Source organism: Vipera ursinii (genome assembly GCF_947247035.1).
Source record: "Vipera ursinii genome assembly, chromosome: 1".
NCBI classification, from domain to species: domain Eukaryota; kingdom Metazoa; phylum Chordata; class Lepidosauria; order Squamata; family Viperidae; genus Vipera; species Vipera ursinii.
The window spans coordinates 102,715,268-102,733,500 of NC_139512.1; the positions used below are offsets into that span (position 1 = coordinate 102,715,268).

The 18,233-nt window shown below is 38.1% G+C and overlaps 1 protein-coding gene across 1 annotated transcript in view; it reads left to right on the forward strand.

Moving 5' to 3' along the window:
• Window positions 1-7,241: 7,241 nt before the first annotated feature.
• The window catches only part of OTOG (otogelin), a gene marked incomplete at its 5' end in the record, with an annotated part of 112,550 nt that continues 101,558 nt past the window's right edge, over window positions 7,242-18,233 (forward strand). Inside the window, 7 exons of the mRNA XM_083349691.1 lie at window positions 7,242-7,252; window positions 8,487-8,541; window positions 12,171-12,261; window positions 15,433-15,531; window positions 15,861-16,015; window positions 16,645-16,763; window positions 17,524-17,729. Coding sequence (XP_083205817.1) covers window positions 7,242-7,252; window positions 8,487-8,541; window positions 12,171-12,261; window positions 15,433-15,531; window positions 15,861-16,015; window positions 16,645-16,763; window positions 17,524-17,729 — 736 coding nt within the window. The remainder of the gene's footprint in view (window positions 7,253-8,486; window positions 8,542-12,170; window positions 12,262-15,432; window positions 15,532-15,860; window positions 16,016-16,644; window positions 16,764-17,523; window positions 17,730-18,233) is intronic.

Sequence of the window (18,233 nt, forward strand, 5' to 3'; positions counted from 1 at the left end):
AAGGTCAAGAGGGAACGGAGGCGTTCCCTTCTTCGGCTCCTCTGTCTTGACTTTCTCTTTTCTTTGAAGCGCTCTAGATTCGCTTTAGTTTCCGGGACTAGAGATCAACAGACAGCGGCGTCCGTTGCACCATCCCTTCCTTCTTCGTTTTCCCTGTTTGTGTTGTTTAACACCTGGTGACGATTCTTTTTCGACGGGCTGAATTTCTGCTACACCTTGATGCCCATCAAGTCATCAGAATTGTGACTTGAGGGAAATTTTCCTTCTTAAGTTGAACAAAGAAACAAAAACAAAAAACAAACAAAGGCTAGGCAATAAAATTTCACTGAAACTTTTAAGATGCAGAGTGGAAGGAGGGTGACTCATATCTGACATTAATTTTATTTAGATGGTGAGAGTAGAACATGTGAAAGGTTAGTGCAGAGTTTCCCAAAACTTTTGCAGGGAGGTAGGGGTGGGGAAGAGACTCCTGCAAGTCCTCTGCTTCCTCAGCTCTTCCCACAAATACAACAATCTTCAGTGTATTGGATCTGTGGATTTTTTTTTACCTTACTGTCACATAAGTGTCTTGGGTCTTCAGGAGTTTTGAAACTCTTGTGTTATTCTTTGGGTCTGTAAAAATGTTTCAATTTAAAGTCTTTAAGTCGGTAAGATAGGTATCCCCAAATGTTTAAAATTTCTTGTCTATCCAGAAAGCTGAAAGAGATCAATGTGAGACCAGTTCAGTTATTAGATTAAATTAGATTAAATAAAATAAAGTGTTTGCTCTGTTTGTATGTTTTAAAATATTGTATTTCTGGCAATTTGTTCTTTTGTTAATATTTTTAGTGATATTCTGAGAGAGGCATGTGGAATCTCAGTATCTATAATTTGAGGTAATGTATTCTTATAGCAAATATATTTATCTGGATTCACACATAGTGGCAAACTACCCAAAATACTGGCTAGGGAATTCTGGGAGTTGAAGTCCACATATCTTAAAGTTACCAGGTTTGAAACATATTGCTTTAGCCCAGGGGTAGGCAACCTTGGCTCTTTTATGACTCGTGGACTTCAATTCCCAGAATTGGAGTTGAAGTCCACGAGTCATAAAAGAGCCAAGGTTGCCTACCCCTGCTTTAGCCTATTGGGTGAATCCATAATGTATAATCAGTTTATAGTTCAGTCTGTTCAATCCCCCTACCCCAATATAGTTAATCAAATAAACTATTGCTCAGTTACCCATCGGTAAGAATGTTGTTTCACCATAGGTATAATGATTAATTGGATAATGTTACATGAACCCAGCCAACTGAATAAACCACAGTCCAGCAAACTATAGCTTATCATCATATGTATAACTAATGTTTTTTTAAAAGATGTAGATGAGACTAAAAAGCCTAAGGAATCATCACTAATCCTGGCTGATGTTAAAAAGCATAAGAGAATATGGCCTGGTTAATGCTTAGCTGAGAGATGATCCAGGAAGTGCCAGTGCTATAGGTAAGACTGAAATTGGGAGACAAAAGAAGAAATCTCAAAAATGGCAAACTATTTCCCCATTTTGTCAAGAAAACTATAGGTGTGTGCCCATGATTACTAGAAATCTGACTTGAAGGAAGAGTTAGATTCTTATGAAAGAACATGGCACAGTGGTTAGAATGCAGTATTACAGGTTAATTCTGCTCACTGTCAGGAGTTCGATCCTAATTAGCTCGAGGTTGACTCAGCCTTCCATCCTTCTGAGGTTGGTAAAATGAGGACCCAGATTATTGGGGGCCATATGCTGACTTAGAGAGAGCTGTAAAGCACTGTAAAGCAGTATGTAAGTCTAAGCGCTATTGCTATTGCTTATGGAAATTCTTTTGAGATGCTAAACTGCCTTGTAGTTAGACTTGTAGTTAGATATACCACGATACCTCAATAATAGTTTATAGCTAGTTTACTCATCTATATCACAGCTCATTATGTCACCCAGACTCAGCTGTAGGATTATCATTAGCTTAGGCTTCTGAGTAAAAAAAAAGGTGAAATAGTGGCAATATTGGATCAATTTAGCCACACCAGACCCATTGGGCAAAAAAAAGGGCATCTGGAGTCTATGGAGAATTTTAATGAAACAATAAAACCCACACAGCAAATGGTATCAGCCAACCAAGCTTTCTCCAGGGACAGCTGGAAAAAAATGGCCAAAATGGAGAGAAATCAAAACTAGCCATAATCAGTAACTGGATTATGAAAACTGGCACCAGATTTAATTTAGAGCTTTTTGTGTGAATGTGCTCCATCACACTTGATGTCTCGGTCCCTGTCTCAGAGACGTTATGTATAAATTCAATATGAATTTTTTTACAACTAGCGGATCAACTGAGGAAATTAAAATTGTTTCTCTTTCAGGTAACACTTCTATTCCAGAAAACAAAACAAAGCAGTGCTTTCCTTATAGTCAGTCTGTGACTCTTTGCTCTCTGTTACCTTCTTGTTGGTGACCTTGTTGGTGACAGTACTTATGTAAATTAGCTGAAGAGTTTTGATTATTAAGAGATAATTAATCAGAGCTGGAAGGGACGTTGGAGCTCTTCTAGTCCAAACTCCTGCTCAAGCAGGAGACCCTATACCAGGGGTCTTCAAAGTTGGCCCTTTTATGACTTGTGGACTTCAGTGTGCCTGGCTGAGGAATTCTGGGCGTTGAAGTCCACAAATCATAAAAGGGCCAAGTTTGAAGACCCCTGCCCTATACCATTTCCGACAGGTGACTATCCAGTCTTTTCTTTAAAAACCCCAGTGATGAAGCACCTACAACTTCTGAAGGCAAGCTGTTCCACCAGTTAATTGTCCTGACTGTTAGGAAGTTTTTCATTAATTCCAGGTTGCTTCTCTCCTTGATTAGTTCCCATCCATTGTTTTTTGTCTTGCCTGCTGGTGCTTTGAAAATCTAAAACCTAATCAGATTAGATAATCTAAGGTCTGAAAGCAGGTTTTATCCTGAGTATCTTCCAAGGTTTGTTTACAGTGTGAACAGTCTACATGTCAAATTCGTGACATCACATGATGTCGCACAACATATCGGAGCTTTTTCGCCATTGCCAGCAATGGAGTAGGCGTGGTTTCCCGGTGACGTGTCCGGCCCAGCTAGAAAGTGGGAGAAAGTGAGTTCTAGTCCTGCCTTAATCATGAAAGCCAGTTGGGTGACTTTGGGCCAGTCACTCTTTCTCAGCCAATTCACCTCACAGGGTTGTTGTTGTGGGAAAAATAGAAGGAAGGTGTGTTGGATATGTTTGCCACCTTGCGTTATTCCTAAAAATAATAAAGGTGGGAAATAAATAATAAATAAATAAAATAATGAAAAGTGCAGTCTCCTCTAATTGTGATTTTCCCATTGGCATTTGCAATGGAACAAAAGTCTTTCTGAAGATGTGAGTACTGTTTCATCGTTTATAATGAAATGAACCATTTGTTACAGCTGGAAATATAATACACGGGGGACTAATTACAAAGAGGGAATGAGAGCTTTTTAATTTCTTACTGTTAACAGACTTCCTGGTAGCTTAAAAACAAACCCTTTTATCTGAGACAATTTCTCACCTGACATTGGCAGCTTTTAAAGCTTCTTTTATTTGAGAGTTGAAGGATGAAGTAAGAGAGATGAGGTGAGAGAAAGGATGGCAGATGGCAAAGGGAGGAGAGAGAGAAAAGAAAAAGTAGATAAAAGGGGCGAAGAATGAAAAAAGAAAAAGTGCACACAGAATGATAGCAAGAAATAAAAAAGTGATTCAAAGCATTTCTTTAAACAGGAGTAAGAGGGTCCTGAAATCTCTTTTTTTTTAAAAACAAAACAAAACAAAACCAAGCTATGTGTGAAAGCTAATACTGACATAGCTTTGAATATTTAGCACATTCAGAACTCTTTGACTAAAACCATTAACTTCTAAACCCATTTTAATGTATAATTAATAGTTGCAGCTTCCTTGAAGGATATGTTTTGAATGTGACTGAAAAATTAGGATCACAAAGGGAAACTAAATGTATTTTCTCAGAATAAATAGAATAGATAATAAATGACAACATTCAGAGCAGGTGCATAGTATGAAAATTCTTAGAAATATTTGCAGTCGAGGTTTTCCATTACTGACATGGGAAACATATTGATTTCCAACCTTTATTGTTTTTATGAATAACTCAAGGTAGGAACATACCTAATATCCCTTCCTCCTCCTCCTCCTCTTTTCCCCACAACGTTAACTCGGTGACAAGATTTGGGCTGAGTGAAGAGTGATTGGCCCAAGGTCACCCAGCTGGCTTTCAACCCTAAGGTGGGACTAGAACTCACAGTCTCCTGGTTTCTAGCCTGGTGCCAAGGCATCCAGTAAACTTTCTTTTAATCTGTGGGCCTAAGTAAAGAGGTATGCATGATAAGTATTAACCTCTATTTTCCCTATTTGCCTATTTAGTTTTTGCCTGTTATGAATGAGAGCTAGAAAATTGGACACGCGGAGAGAGGATGAATGAGAGATTAGTTCTTTCATTAGATTTTACAGGAACCATTGCTCAGCAGATGACATGACATCTAATTAGGTCCTTTATATAGTTTGGCCTACTATTTTTGTATCACAAAAGTAGAAAAAGCATTTTGGCATGAAGACTTCAGCCTGGCATTGCTACCGTGTTTCCATAGTGTCAGGGTCTGGTGAAGTTGAGCTAATTAATTTTAATTAAGCGAATGAATGATTAATGGTTGGCTGAACTGGCTGAACTGTTGCAGAGGGAATGCAAACAGGACTTCGTGATATTTTTTGTGGAGCTGAAGATTTTCCCATTCATAAGACCTTCCAATTTGTCCTGCATCTTGGGATTTTCCTCTCTCTCCTTCCAGCCAGGTTCTGGGTTGCCTTGCTATCATCCCCACAATTATTACTGTTCCTGTTGCTTCAAGGGGTAGCTTTCCTTCATTGTAAAAACAAGTATGGATGTCAGAAGAGATTCCCCCCCCGGGACGTACGTGCTAGTCCGCTCCCCCTTTGAACAACTGGATGAAGCACTGGAAGTGACGATCCCTGAGCAGGTTTATGGCCAGGTCAGGGGTAGGCAACCTCGGCTCTTTTATGACTCATGGACTTCAGCTCCCAGAATCCTTGACCCAGCTCAGGAATTCTGGGAGCTGAAGTCCATGAGTCATAAAAGAGCGAGGTTACCTACCCCTGGGCTAGGTAACCTTTGGACTGTGCCTTTGGACTGACTCAAAACATAAAAAAAGAGAGGTCCTGGCTGTGTTGATCAAATTAATCTGATCAGCAAGTTAATCATAATGTTATTATTATGATCAAAGACACTTGCAGGCTATTTTCTCAACAGGCTTACCTTCAAATGTTCCCAGTGAAAGGAAGCGGAAGCCACCAAATGATTGCTCTTGTGGGAGGAAAAAAAAATGCAATAAATTTAGTGGGATTTTGTTAAGTCACAAAATCCTAAATCACAGGTGGGTGACTTTGGGCTAGTCCACAGGTCTGCAACCCGCGGCTCCGGAGCCGCATGCGGCTCTTTCACCCATCTCCTGCGGCTCCCAGTCCTCTGCCATGTGCAGTCCAAAAAAAAAAAGTGGGACTAAAAAACTTCAACCAATCAATTCAAATATGCAGGGTAGGTGCATATCTCACCTTGGCTCCACTCTTCAGTCAAACCCTGTTCTGCACATGCGTGCATGTATGCACATGCGCACACATTTTTTGCGGCTCCCAGTTTTTCCTTTTGTGAGGGAACCGGTTCCGAGTGGCTCTTTCACTGTTTCAGGTTGCTGACCCCTGGGCTAGTCGCTCTCCCTCAGCTCTAGGAAAGAGGCAATGGCAAACCGCTTCCAGAGAGGAACGAAAAACCAAGCTTCTACTCAACCCAGTTACTGTACTTAATTAGGAAAAGGTTATTGTTTCGTTCTGTTTCCTTCTTCTAAAGCAGGGGTAGGCAACCTCGGCTCTTTGATGACTCATGGACCTCAACTCCCAGAATTCCTGAGCCAGCTGGCTCAGGAATTCTGGGAGTTGAAGTCCATGAGTCATCAAAGAGCCGAGGTTGCCTACCCCTGTTCTAAAGTAAAAAAAAAAAAAGCTGCTCGAGCAGAAATCTCCTTAGCTGGCGAGTTCCCGTTTGAAGACCGAGCGTGCTGTTTGCAAATAGGACCGGGGCAGGGCGAAGGCCCTTCCCGAGCGGGCAAAATTATGCTAATCAGGGTGGCGTCCCCAAGCGCCCCTTCTGGCGGTTGCTGCCGCCCTCACCTTTACCCTCACGCGGAGAACAGAAGTTCTGGAAGAAGAAGAAGAAGGGAAAGCGAGGCAGGCAGCGGGTCCGCCCCTCGCCTTCCCCCGCCCAGCAGCCGGACCGGCTCCCCGGCGTGGAGACCTTCTCTAGCCGTGGGAAAGGGGAATCAAGCGCGCTCCTCCTCCTCCTCCTCCTCCTCCCAGGCTCGAGCAGCCGTTCCTGAAGCTTCCCGCCGTGACGCCCAGATGGAGCCGCGCTCCGGGCGTTTCAGGGCGCTTCTTTGCGCCTGGCTTCTTCACGGTGAGTTGCAGGGACCGTGGGCTTTCGGGCAGGCGGGATTCCTGCTCCGAGCGATCTGGGTGGGGCGTGGGGTGAGGAGCGCGAAGAGCCGGAGGGCCGATTCGCCGGGGAGCAGGGAAAGGCACCTTCCACTCGGTCCACGTCGATTCCATTCCTCTTTTGCAGGACTCTTCTGGCGCGGCGCGGCGGCGCAACTGTCCCCGGTTTCGGTTTATTGGCGGCCAAGGTAAGAAATGTGGGCCGTGCGTGTTGTGTGTGTGTGTGTGTGTGTGGAAAGTCTCGGCCGTTTCGCCGAAATTCTCCCGCCGTCTCTGGAGCGGAAGGCACCTTCCTTTGCTATTTTTGCAAGTTGCATTGCAAGAGGGCAGTTCCGTGTAGGGAAGATTGTCTGGCATCCTCGCATCCCTTGTGATGGGTAAAGTGATACCTGGTGAAATGCTGCTCCGGGGCTTTGATTCTTGAGTGCTTAGGACTGGCCTGGTCCCTCGTGTATAGGTGCTGTGGTTGTCCCAGGAATGTGGTCCTGATTTGGAAAGTGATGCTGAAAAGTTTATCAAGCTTTGCCACGACTCCCGTGAAGACTTTCTACAGGTGTTAGGCTATGACTCCAATAATTCTCTGCCTATGCTAGGGATCATGAAAGTTGAAACCCAAAACATCCTGAGAATACCAGTCAGGGAACAATATTCTGTGTTGTACTGAAATTTTTAGAGATGTGTTTAAGGTAAAAGAAGGGCAACAGTCAAAATCTATACAAAGGAAGCTATTACAGAAAATCAGTAAAACGTGTTCTGCAACCTTTGAAGTCCAACTGTGAATATGATTCAATGTGGACCACGGTGCACTTTTCCTGCAATTTGGGGGAAGAAAGTCCCATTGAATTCTTCATATCTAAGATGCAAAGATGTAGTCTGATTCATGTTGGGTGAATCAATTAGTTTGCTTATGTAGCAAGCTAATTACATAACTAATGACTTAGCATTGCATAAACCTAGTCACAGTTTGTCCATTTCTAAAGAAATGTGCTCTGATCTATGAAATAAAAAATAGTCTTAAGTTTCACAAGGTTTTAGACAGTGCTTTTTTTGTAAAAGAAAAAGGTGCCGGAACTCACACATGTCATACAAACCACCTTGCCTACCCTACAAGGTACCATCCAAAAAAGTTGCCGGAACTCCGTTCTGGGTGTTCTATGAGAAAAAAAGCCCTGGTTTTAGATATCTAGTAATCGTAGTCTAATAATATATGATAATTATATGTATATGTATTTTGCAGGCAAAGAAAGAAATTTTAAATCATTATTTCATATTTTAGCATCCTGTAGAATTTTATAGATGAGCCATCGAGCTTGAATTTTTTTTTGGTGTGCTAAGTATTGAAAAGTATGGAATACTTTGAAAAATATATGAAAATGTAAGAAAATTGATATAAATATAGTAAAATGAAAGGATTTTTCTGCACAAGTAATTTGGGTAGAAGGATTTTTTTCCCAAAGAAATGATTTGGTGGTTGGAATATGTGGTACTCAATCTGCTGGGAACGTTTTGACATAAACACAGCATTTCTACCAATAAAATTTAAACTGTATTAAAATATTCAACATCAGTGAATGCCTCCCAATTTCAGAAGTGAATAATGTTCTTACTTCCTTTAAAAGTAAGTTAAAGTTTCTTATAAAGGAAAAATAGAATTACTAAAAGGACACTGAAAAAAAATAAAGAAAGGAATTTGTTATTGCTGACTGAGCAGTAGCAATCAAAGCTCTCAAAGACAAGGCTTTATTTTCTGCAGCATCAAAAATTAAGGGGCACCCCTTAAATTCCATTTTTTTTTGTCTACTGATTCAGTCAGGAGGCCTCAAATTGAGTGGAGGTGCAGTTTTCCTAAGTTCTGCATGAGTAAGAAAGGTGCAGATTACCTCAGCTCAACAAATCCAGCCTTGTTCTTTTCTTCCTTAGGAATGACAGCAGTGCGGTTCCTCAGAAACGAGATCCTAGTGTCCTTAGCAATCAGGTAAGGCACCAACTCTGCAGCTGTTTTTAGAGTTTTAAAAGTTGGAGTGATAGAATGAACAATTCCCAGACTAGCATATCCTGTATGTAAGTTTATAATCCTATGATTATTTTCCTTCCGTCTTTTGACACCGAGTTTTTAAACTCCTGATCTGAATACCTTTACTATTTTCTTTTTTGGCAGGATTGAGGAAAAAACTTGAGTTATAGATAGCTTTGCAATTCAAAAAGAGTTTACTTTCATCAACAGACATATTTGCTAGCAAATGCCTTGACCTCTCTTCTTTTATTGGAATGGTACGATGAACAGTCGGATCATTTATGTACTTAGCATTAAGCAAAATGCTTCCCCTTTATATTTTGAATAGAAGAAATGTATTAAAATGTATAAATGTGTCATACAACTGGTTTAACAGATTCAAGAAAAAACAACTATGTCACTTTAGAAGCAATTATCACTACATATATTTAATAATACATCATATTTAAAATGTATTTTTTCCCCAAAAATAAATAATAAAAAATTAATAAAAAGATTACACAGCACAAGGAGATATGAATTTTGGGTCCATTTTATAAATTTACAATTATAAAAATGAATTAGATTCTATAAATTTTATTTTATAAGATTTATAACAAAATGTATAATGTGAATGACATGATAATCATTCTTTCAATCAAATTCACAATAATTCAAAGCATATGGCCTTAGGTGCTTTTCTTCCTCCGCCAGATTTTGATTATTACATTTTAAAGGAGTAAAATGTCATCAATTTTATTAAAAGCAAGCAAGAATAAGAAAATAAACATCAGGATGAGTTATTGGAAATGATTACTGTATTATCATTTAACGGTTTGTCTAAAAATAATCACTAAAATATATTTCCTGTTTTTAATTGAGAGAAGTCTTGTTTAACATTTAGGCCTCATTCAGAAGTTTGGGAGTGGCATTTGAGAAAAGTCGATACGTATCTTGCTTTCTTTCCATTAATTCCCAAGTTAACAAATACTTGGGAATTAATAGTTTGAATACGTTTAATAAAAGTGCATTTATTATTTAACATACAGTATTTCTACATTGCTTCCCCTTCAATTGAATCTTGCAGCTATAATAAGGATTAAAGACAATTAAGATACATTGTTTTAATTTATTGTACTTTATCAGTGTAAATATGTTCATTGAAAGTGGGAAGAATAAAGAATACAAAACAAAACTTCATCCATGCTATTTGCACAAAAAACCCTATTCTTTTTATTTTGTACAGCCTATTTAACTCCTCTAAATTCAGATTCTGTCTTTTGTTTTTCTCCAATTTTTGTTACTGAAAACTTCAGTAGACAGAAAAAAAGTATACAAAATACACATAGGAAATTAAATCAACTGGCAGGAAAACTGTGTTTTTATTAAAAGAGTCCAAGAACTGGAAGCAGCCTCTTTTGTTGCCTTATCTTCAGGCCGTTGATCTTAATTAAGTTGCTCAGAGTACATGTAAAATATTTGGCAGGTATAAAAGAAAGGTACTGAATATTATTAAAGCCATGTTACTGGAAAAAGATGTTGCAATGAATATACAAATGAAATTTACTCATGTCTTAATAATTAAAAGGAATATAAAATAGAGTGACATGGATAATTTTGTGACTTTGGACTTACAAACGAGACTTGTTGAAGTTTCAGGAATTGTTCAGAAGAGACAGAGAGAAAAAGAAAATAAATTCTGGGACACCATTTAAAGGGATTAAAGATCAAGAAGGTTAAAATCTAAGGGAAAGAGTATAAAGCTATGTATTTGATCAAGATTAAAATACGTATAGTATGATGCTGTTTCTGGTAACCCTTAATGGAGTTTGCTGACCAGGACCAAATAATGAGGCTTTAAAGGTTTTGTTGTATTTTTAGAGAAAATTATAAGTTAGTGTGTTAAAGTAAAAGAAAGGAATATTTGTTTATTTAATTAAGGCTAAAATATATATTTTCTTTTCTGATGACTCTTAATGGATTTTTGTTGACTAGGATAGGTTGACAAGACTAAGAATTTGTTTATAGATAGAATATGACATATGAGAGGAAGAGATGTTTTATTGTATTCTTAGAGAAGGTGATATGTTGCTGAAATTGTATTTGGGATGAAGAGGGAAATCATCAGACTGGAACTTCTGTTGCTAAGCTGTGACTATTAAATGAGTTGTGTCCAATTTTGCAACTATTTTTGCCATAATTGTTAAGCAAATCACCATGGTTGTTAAGTGAATCACATAGTCATTAAGCAAATCCACTTTTCCCCAATGACTTTGCTTGTTGAAGCTCTCTAGGAAGGTCATAAATGGCAATTAAATGACCCTAGAATACTGCCACCATCATAAATAAATGCTGGTTGCCAAGTACCTGAATTTTGATCAACATGACCATAGGGATAAACACAACAGTCATAAGTGCAAGGACCAATCATCAGTCACTTTTTTCAGTGCTGCCCTAACTGCAAAAGGTCAATAAACACATGGCTATAAGTTGAGGACTACAGTGTACCTCAGTACTTGATTGCTTTGAAACGTCAAATTGCGTACTTGATGCATTTTTATGTGAAAATTTTGTCCTGCTATTTGCTGTTTGTTTGGTACTTGACATGCAAGCTAGAACTTGTCGATATTGTGAATAATATATTATTCCTTATGGGAAAAATTTGTTTGGAAGCAATTAACAACTGTACTTGTATTAGTCTTTTATCTTTATAACTGCAAACATTAATATATTATACATACGTGTGTGTGTGTTTGTGTGTGTGTGTGTGTGTGTGTGTGTGTGTATTCATTCCATCTTTCTTCCTTCAGAATATTTTTGTAAGGCCAAGTTAGACTAGGGCAACGGTCCACAACCTTTCTAGCTTGGCAGGGGTGAGTGTGAGTGGCAGGTGCACGCGCGCACGCACAGCTCCATTTGTGTGAATGGCGCATGTGCCCACCCTCCACTTGCCTGAATAGAGCTTCACGCAAGCGGAGGGTGCCTGCGCTCATGTGCGAAGTTCCACTCGCATGGGAGCAGGGCACTTGAGTAGAGGGCACTTATACTCATGCACAAAAGCTCCACTTGTGTGAACAGAGGGGGCTCGCACTTGAAGCTCCATTTGCATGACTGGAGCTTGCGCTAGTGGAGCTTCATGTGTGTCCTTGCCCACCACTAGAGCAAGTGGAGCTTCACATGCATGTGCTTGCCATTTCTCCCACAACCCTGTTTCGAACAGGTTGCGGCCCAGGGATTGGGGATCCCTGGACTAGGGGATGGAAGAAGGATTTCTATTACTAAAAAAAAAATAAACCCACAAAAACCCCACATTGAAGAAATAAATGCAGATAAATACAATTAGAAGGGGCAAGAGTTAAGAAATAACTCCAGTGACATAGATGGCACCATGATTGTGCAACTACAATAAATATATTTTGCAAAGGTTCAGTAAAGCATATTTTTGAGGACTTAAGCTTCTGCGCTGTACCGCACTGAAATATTTTAATTTGCAACAAAATAATGTGTCATAACTTTTTCAATCATTGGTACATTTTTCTAATCCATTTACACATATGAATAATCGACTATTATATGTTATTTCAAATTGATAGATATTTTTTTTAATGCAGGTATCTGGATTCTCATCTTATAATTCTTCCTCTACCACAGCATCTTCATACAGGGAAAGAAGATTCCGTAACATATTCTGTGATTCATCAAGTAAGCTCCCCAAATTATTTGTAAATTTTTAAAAATTACCTTATTTCATCATAGAAGTAAATTAAATCAAATTTTATTTGAGTATTTTCCAAAGTTGAACTTGCAAGGTACAACATTCAGCAGCAAAATGGCTGATGGAGTTCTGCTATCCTTGTAGAATAACACCAATTTTGAAGTTACCTTATTGTTTCCTGATAGGTTTCCTGGCTTAATTCACAAGTGCTGTTTATTACATACAGTATAAAGCAGGGGTAGGCAACCTTGGCTCTTTTATGACTCGTGGACTTCAATTCCCAGAATTCCTGAGCCAGCATGGCTCAGCTTGGAAATCTCTCCCTTTCCCCTCAGCGTGGCTGGCTGAGGAATTCTGGGAGTTGAAGTCCACGAGTCATAAAAGAGCCAAGGTTGCCTACCCCTGGATAAAGCATCAATTTGTGTGTGGGTGGCCAGTTAAGGATCTCCAACATTTTCTGAGGTTCGTAGAATATATACCACTCTTTTTCAGTGGTGGCCCTCAGCTTATGTGGACATTGTGGTCCTCATCTCTTCCTAAAGTTATTGGAGCATGTACCAAATGACAGTCCTTTCCAGTGATGGCTTCCTATTTATGAAGCAGTTTATTCTCAGAATTATAAAAACATTATTGCTCTGTGGAAGCATGTTAAACTGATATTATTACAGCAAGTTCTGACAGCTTTCTTAGATACTTGGTTTATTTTGACTGTATTTAGATAGTCTAAAATATTCATTGTTCTGAGTCTATGGGATTTGAGGAGGTTTATAAATTTTGTTAAATAAAGTGGATAAATAAAGAATTGCAGAACTAGCGTAATATTTCCAAATGATTCTCGTAATTAAGTCAGTAGAGTACCAGTTTACTTATGACTGAGGGGGAAAAATCCTGGATTTTAAATAGGATAGCCTATCAAGTTATTTAATTGGCCATATAATTTTCCTTATAATGTTGCATTTCCAATGATGAAATACTGGTAAATAATAGTATACAGGTAGTCCTTAACTTACAACAGTTTGCTTAGTGATTGTTCAAAGTTACAATGGCATTGAAAAAAGTGACCATTTTTCACACTAATGACTGTTGCAGCATCCCCAGGGTCATGGGATTTACATTGGGATGCTTGACAACTGACTCACGTTTATGACGATTGCAGTGTCTTGAGGTCATGTGAGCCCCTTTTATTTACCTTCTGATAAGCAAAGTCAACGGAGAAACCAGATTCACTTTACAACTGTGTTACTAATTTAACAACTGCAGTGATTCACTTAACAAATGTGGCAAGAAAAATTGTAAAATGGGGCAAAATTAACACCAGCTGCCTGCAATTAGTGCAGGTTCGCATCCCACCAGGCTCAAGGTTGACTCAGCCTTCCATCCTTCTGAGGTAGGTAAAATGAGGACTCAGATTGTTGGGGGCAATAAGCTGACTTTGTAATAATGCCGCTTGGGGTGGGTGTGAAAGCCCTAATAAGCAGGCATATACATAGAATGAAGGCTATTGCTAAGCACATTGATTTGTGCTTTAAATTGTAAGCCGCCCTGAGTCTTCGGAGAAGGGCGGGATATAAATGGGATTAAAAAAAATCACTTAACAAATTTCTCACTTAGCAAGATAAATTTTGAGCTCTATTGTGGTCGTAAGTTGGGGACTACCTGTATTTTAATTTATTTATTAGTCTTTAATCATGAGGATATAGTACTTTTTTTGCAAATTCTGTTTGTTTCTTTACACAAAGGGAGGTTCTCAGAAATTTCAGCTTGCAAGGAATAATACTCTGTAAGCTGATTCCTTTCATATTTCTTAATTAAAAGAATTTTCCCCATCAAATTTGGGAAGTGCAGGATTTTGGCTAGCACAAAGAATGGCTTGTATAAAGCTAAGTAAAGCTGCCTCAAATAGGAAAAAAGGATGAAAAAAGAGCTATTTTATTTCCCAGAGAAGCCTATACATTTTATTTTGCTTAGCGTTATTAAAAACTCAAGTGTTGGATGATGGTTATGCCCAGAATGGCAGAACCAGAGATTTTGCTCCTGTTGCTTTATAAAAATAATAATTCTAATCCAGAGGCAGGAAAAGAAAGGGAAGGAAAATTTCATAAAAGCCCAAAGATGAAAGGGAACAGAAAGAGTAGGGCAAATGGTATATAAAGACGGTCAAGGTAATGGAATGCATGGATAACCTTGCATCTTCCTTGGAGTTGCTGCCTAGGAAACCATCAGACAAAAAATGTGCCTGCAATTGGTTAATAGTCAAAGAACTTAGGAAGGATCTAATTGGTCTAGCAGTTCAGAGTGGTGAGTGGGAACTTTGTACTTTCAGAGTTGAAGGATTCTGTTCATGTAGCCTTGCAGTAAAGTAGACTTAGTTTATCTAGTCATGTTTCCTATCTGGTTTACCTGGAAAGACTGACATTCAGTCCAGCTCAAGAATTCTAGCTGGGTGAATTATTAAATCAAGAATACTATTTCTATTAAAATTCTGCAGAGCTGACATCATAAGCTGGGCACCTGTAGAAACAGGTGTTGAGTCAAAACAGGGAACAAAAACATTAATAAAACATTACAAGAAAATATCATATGGAAAATAGTCTGTAATTGGTTATTGAACTGCTGTCCTCAGAGTATAGTCAATACTCTGACAATTGCTGAACATTTACTTTTATTTGGTTATGGAATTTAGCAGGTGTTTTAATGAATGGGAGCTGCCCCTTCCTAAGAACACAGAATAGGAATCTCAGTTTTATTAAGTTTAATTTGATCACATCAAGTGCTCAAAGAACTGTGTCTCATTTAAATCAATGGTAGGTCAATAAAGTGATTTTTCTTTCACTTGAAAGAAAATCTGGGGAATGCCTTCATTGTAATTTGATCCAAGATAGTTTCTACTTTGATGGAATATTACTGCAATATCTAATGTTTATCCAAAGTACACTGACTTCTTTTTGTTGTATTTCAAATGATTAAGTCCTCTTAATATATATTCAGAAATCATTGTCATATAGCATAAAATACCATAAAGTATAATTATTTGCTGAGAAGATTTCTAACATTAGTTAGAAGGTATGGTACGTTCTAATGATCTATTTTCCTGTAGCCACCTAGTTAGAATATACGCAACTTGTAACAAAACATTGCATATTATTTTTTTAAAATAGATTTAGGTTCATTTGCATGCTTCAATGGAGGTGAATGTGTACACTGGAAAATGTGCAACTGTAGTCGATATAATGCAACTGGATCAAGATGTCAGATAGGTAAGGAGACGATACCATTTTAAGCCACCCATTGTACCTAGAATCTAAGATGCAGAAATAACCTTTAACATGGCTTATTGTCATAATCAACACAATTGCCCCAAAGGCACAAATCTATAGTTTGGAGTTTTCATGCCCTATTCTGAAGAAGAAAAGGATGAGGGCAGGAATCCCAACAACCATAAGTGTTATGTGTCACCATGCCTATTGTGAAAACAAATATTTTCCCTCTTCTGGCTAAATGTTAACAATCATCACTTTCTTGGATGCAAGTTAAGCCAAGAGTAGTATCGCTTCTGAATACATCTTTCCCTCTTCTTTTGCTATAGTACATAACATGGGAACAGAACGAGACAACATTTGCCGAACGTGGGGACAATATCATTATGAAACCTTTGATGGACTTTACTATTTTTTCTCTGGGAAATCTACATATGTTCTTGTCAGGCAGAATGAATTAGATGAACAGAGTTTTTCCATACAAGTAAGTGAAAATAAGAACGAAGGGGTATTGTGTAGTATAGTTGTTTTCCTCAGCTCTGGGGTTTATGAATTAACTAGTTAGTTTAGTAGATGGGCTATTTGTGTAATATGACACTTCCGACACTATCTGTTTCAGAGAATGTCAGAATAGGTGTGTATGATGGATGATTCTGTTTTTTTCTATTGTTGTTTGAGATTTCATGCACCCATACAAAGTGCTTTTCTGCGCATGATGGTTAAAAACATTGATACCTCTTACTTTTATAACCCCTTTTGCTTCATGATTTGTGATCATGAAAATCTTTCTAAGTTTGGCAAGGTTTTGGGAGGATGGGCAATTGGAAATTAATTAAACAATGTTTCATGCAAATGGTGAACACTGCAGAGATTCCAGCTTAGTAGTGTTCCGAAGAATGTGGATTTTGATTGAACCTAAATGTTCCAAGCTTCACTTATATGTACTGTTTTGTATTTTGGGGAATAGAGTTGTTACCAAATGTAGTGTCAATCTAATAATCAATTCAGTAATAGTTAAGATATAGGCATTGATCTAATGTTTATAATTTCAATGTTATTTAGGATCCTGTTTCTGAAGTTGTATGCAAATGGTTATCTCACTTTTTTTTGCAGATCCATAATGATCCAGAATGCAGTTATTTTCCATATTCCTGTAAACGATCTGTTAGCTTATATTTTTCTGGAGAAGAAGAAATCAGATTAAGTAATGAGGTTACTTACAGAGGCATTGGGTAAGTTAAACGTATATTCTCACCTTTCATGGTATTGTTTACCTGCGCTGTTATTTTAACATTGCAGATTTAAGTATTCTTTGTAGTTTCTAAATATAGACCAGTTTCATTCCTGTGGACAATATATAGTAAATACTTTGTAATGCATTGTGCAATTGAGATGAATAGTTATTTTTTAAAAATAAAAACTTCCTATAACTTTCTGCTGACTGACAGGTGTTTCTGGAATTACAGGGATACTTTCGCTGAATTTGTCAAAAGCTATATAGCTGACCAACATAAGAAGCAGGGTTACAGAAGGGCATCTTTAATGCCAATGGGGGACTAAAAACATATTGAAAAATGTAAATTTACATTTCCAGGCAGACTGTAGCAATTTGCAGCACAGTCTATTTGAAATATTTTTGTTTTATGGGCCGCAGCATATCTCTGGACCAACTGAATTCTTCCCTCTTCTTGCCTTTTTCTATACTTTTTCACAAAGCCCTAGTTCTCCACAAGAAACATAGCTATTCAAAACCAGGGAGTTAAGATTGTTCTCCAAGCCATATTAAGAACATTGTTACTAACAAGTTCATCAAAAAATGGTGCCTTTATTTTCCATTAATAGGAACATGACTCAATAATAAGATCTGTGCAGTTGAAGGCAGTAATTCTGCTTGACTTTCATTGGCAGTTATAGAATCACAAAGCTGAAAATGGGAATTTGAAAAGAAAACTATACTCCTTTCTTTATGGCGATGTTTGTTTTGTCTCCTAGAATACAATTACCGTATACCATAGGGAAATTACATATACAAAAAGTAGCTGGATATGTCATTGTTAGACATCAGTATGCATTCTCTTTAGCTTGGGATGGAATATCTGCTGTTTATATTAAGATGGCTCCTGATTACTTGGGTAAAACCCATGGACTGTGTGGTAATAACAATGCCATTCTGCAGGATGAGCTTTCCACAAGTTACGGTGAGTATTTGCTTGAATTCCAATGTTTGTTCAGTATAATATGTATGTCATGTGTAATCCTTTATAAAGATATCCAAGGAAATGAAATGTAAATAAAATACAGATTATAAGAAATGGTTTAAGTGAAATCCAACACTTGAGGATAAATTTACTTTGGGCAGCTCAGTATGAAATAACAACAACAACAACAACAATAATAATTTGGAAGGGACCTTGGAGGTCATCTAGTAGTCCAACCCCCTGCTCAGGCAGGAAACCCTATACCATTTCAGACAAATGGCTGTCCAGTCTCTTCTTAAAAACTTCCAGTGTTTGGAGCATTCACAGCTTCTGGAGGCAGGTTGTTCCCCTGGTTAATTGTTCTAACTGTCAAGAAGCTTCTCCTTAGTTCTAGGTTGCTTCTCTCTTTGTTTAGTTTCCATCCGTTGTTTCTTGTCTTACCTTCAGGAGCTTTGGAGCTTGATTCCCTCTTCTTTGTGGCAGCCCCTGAGATATTGGAACACT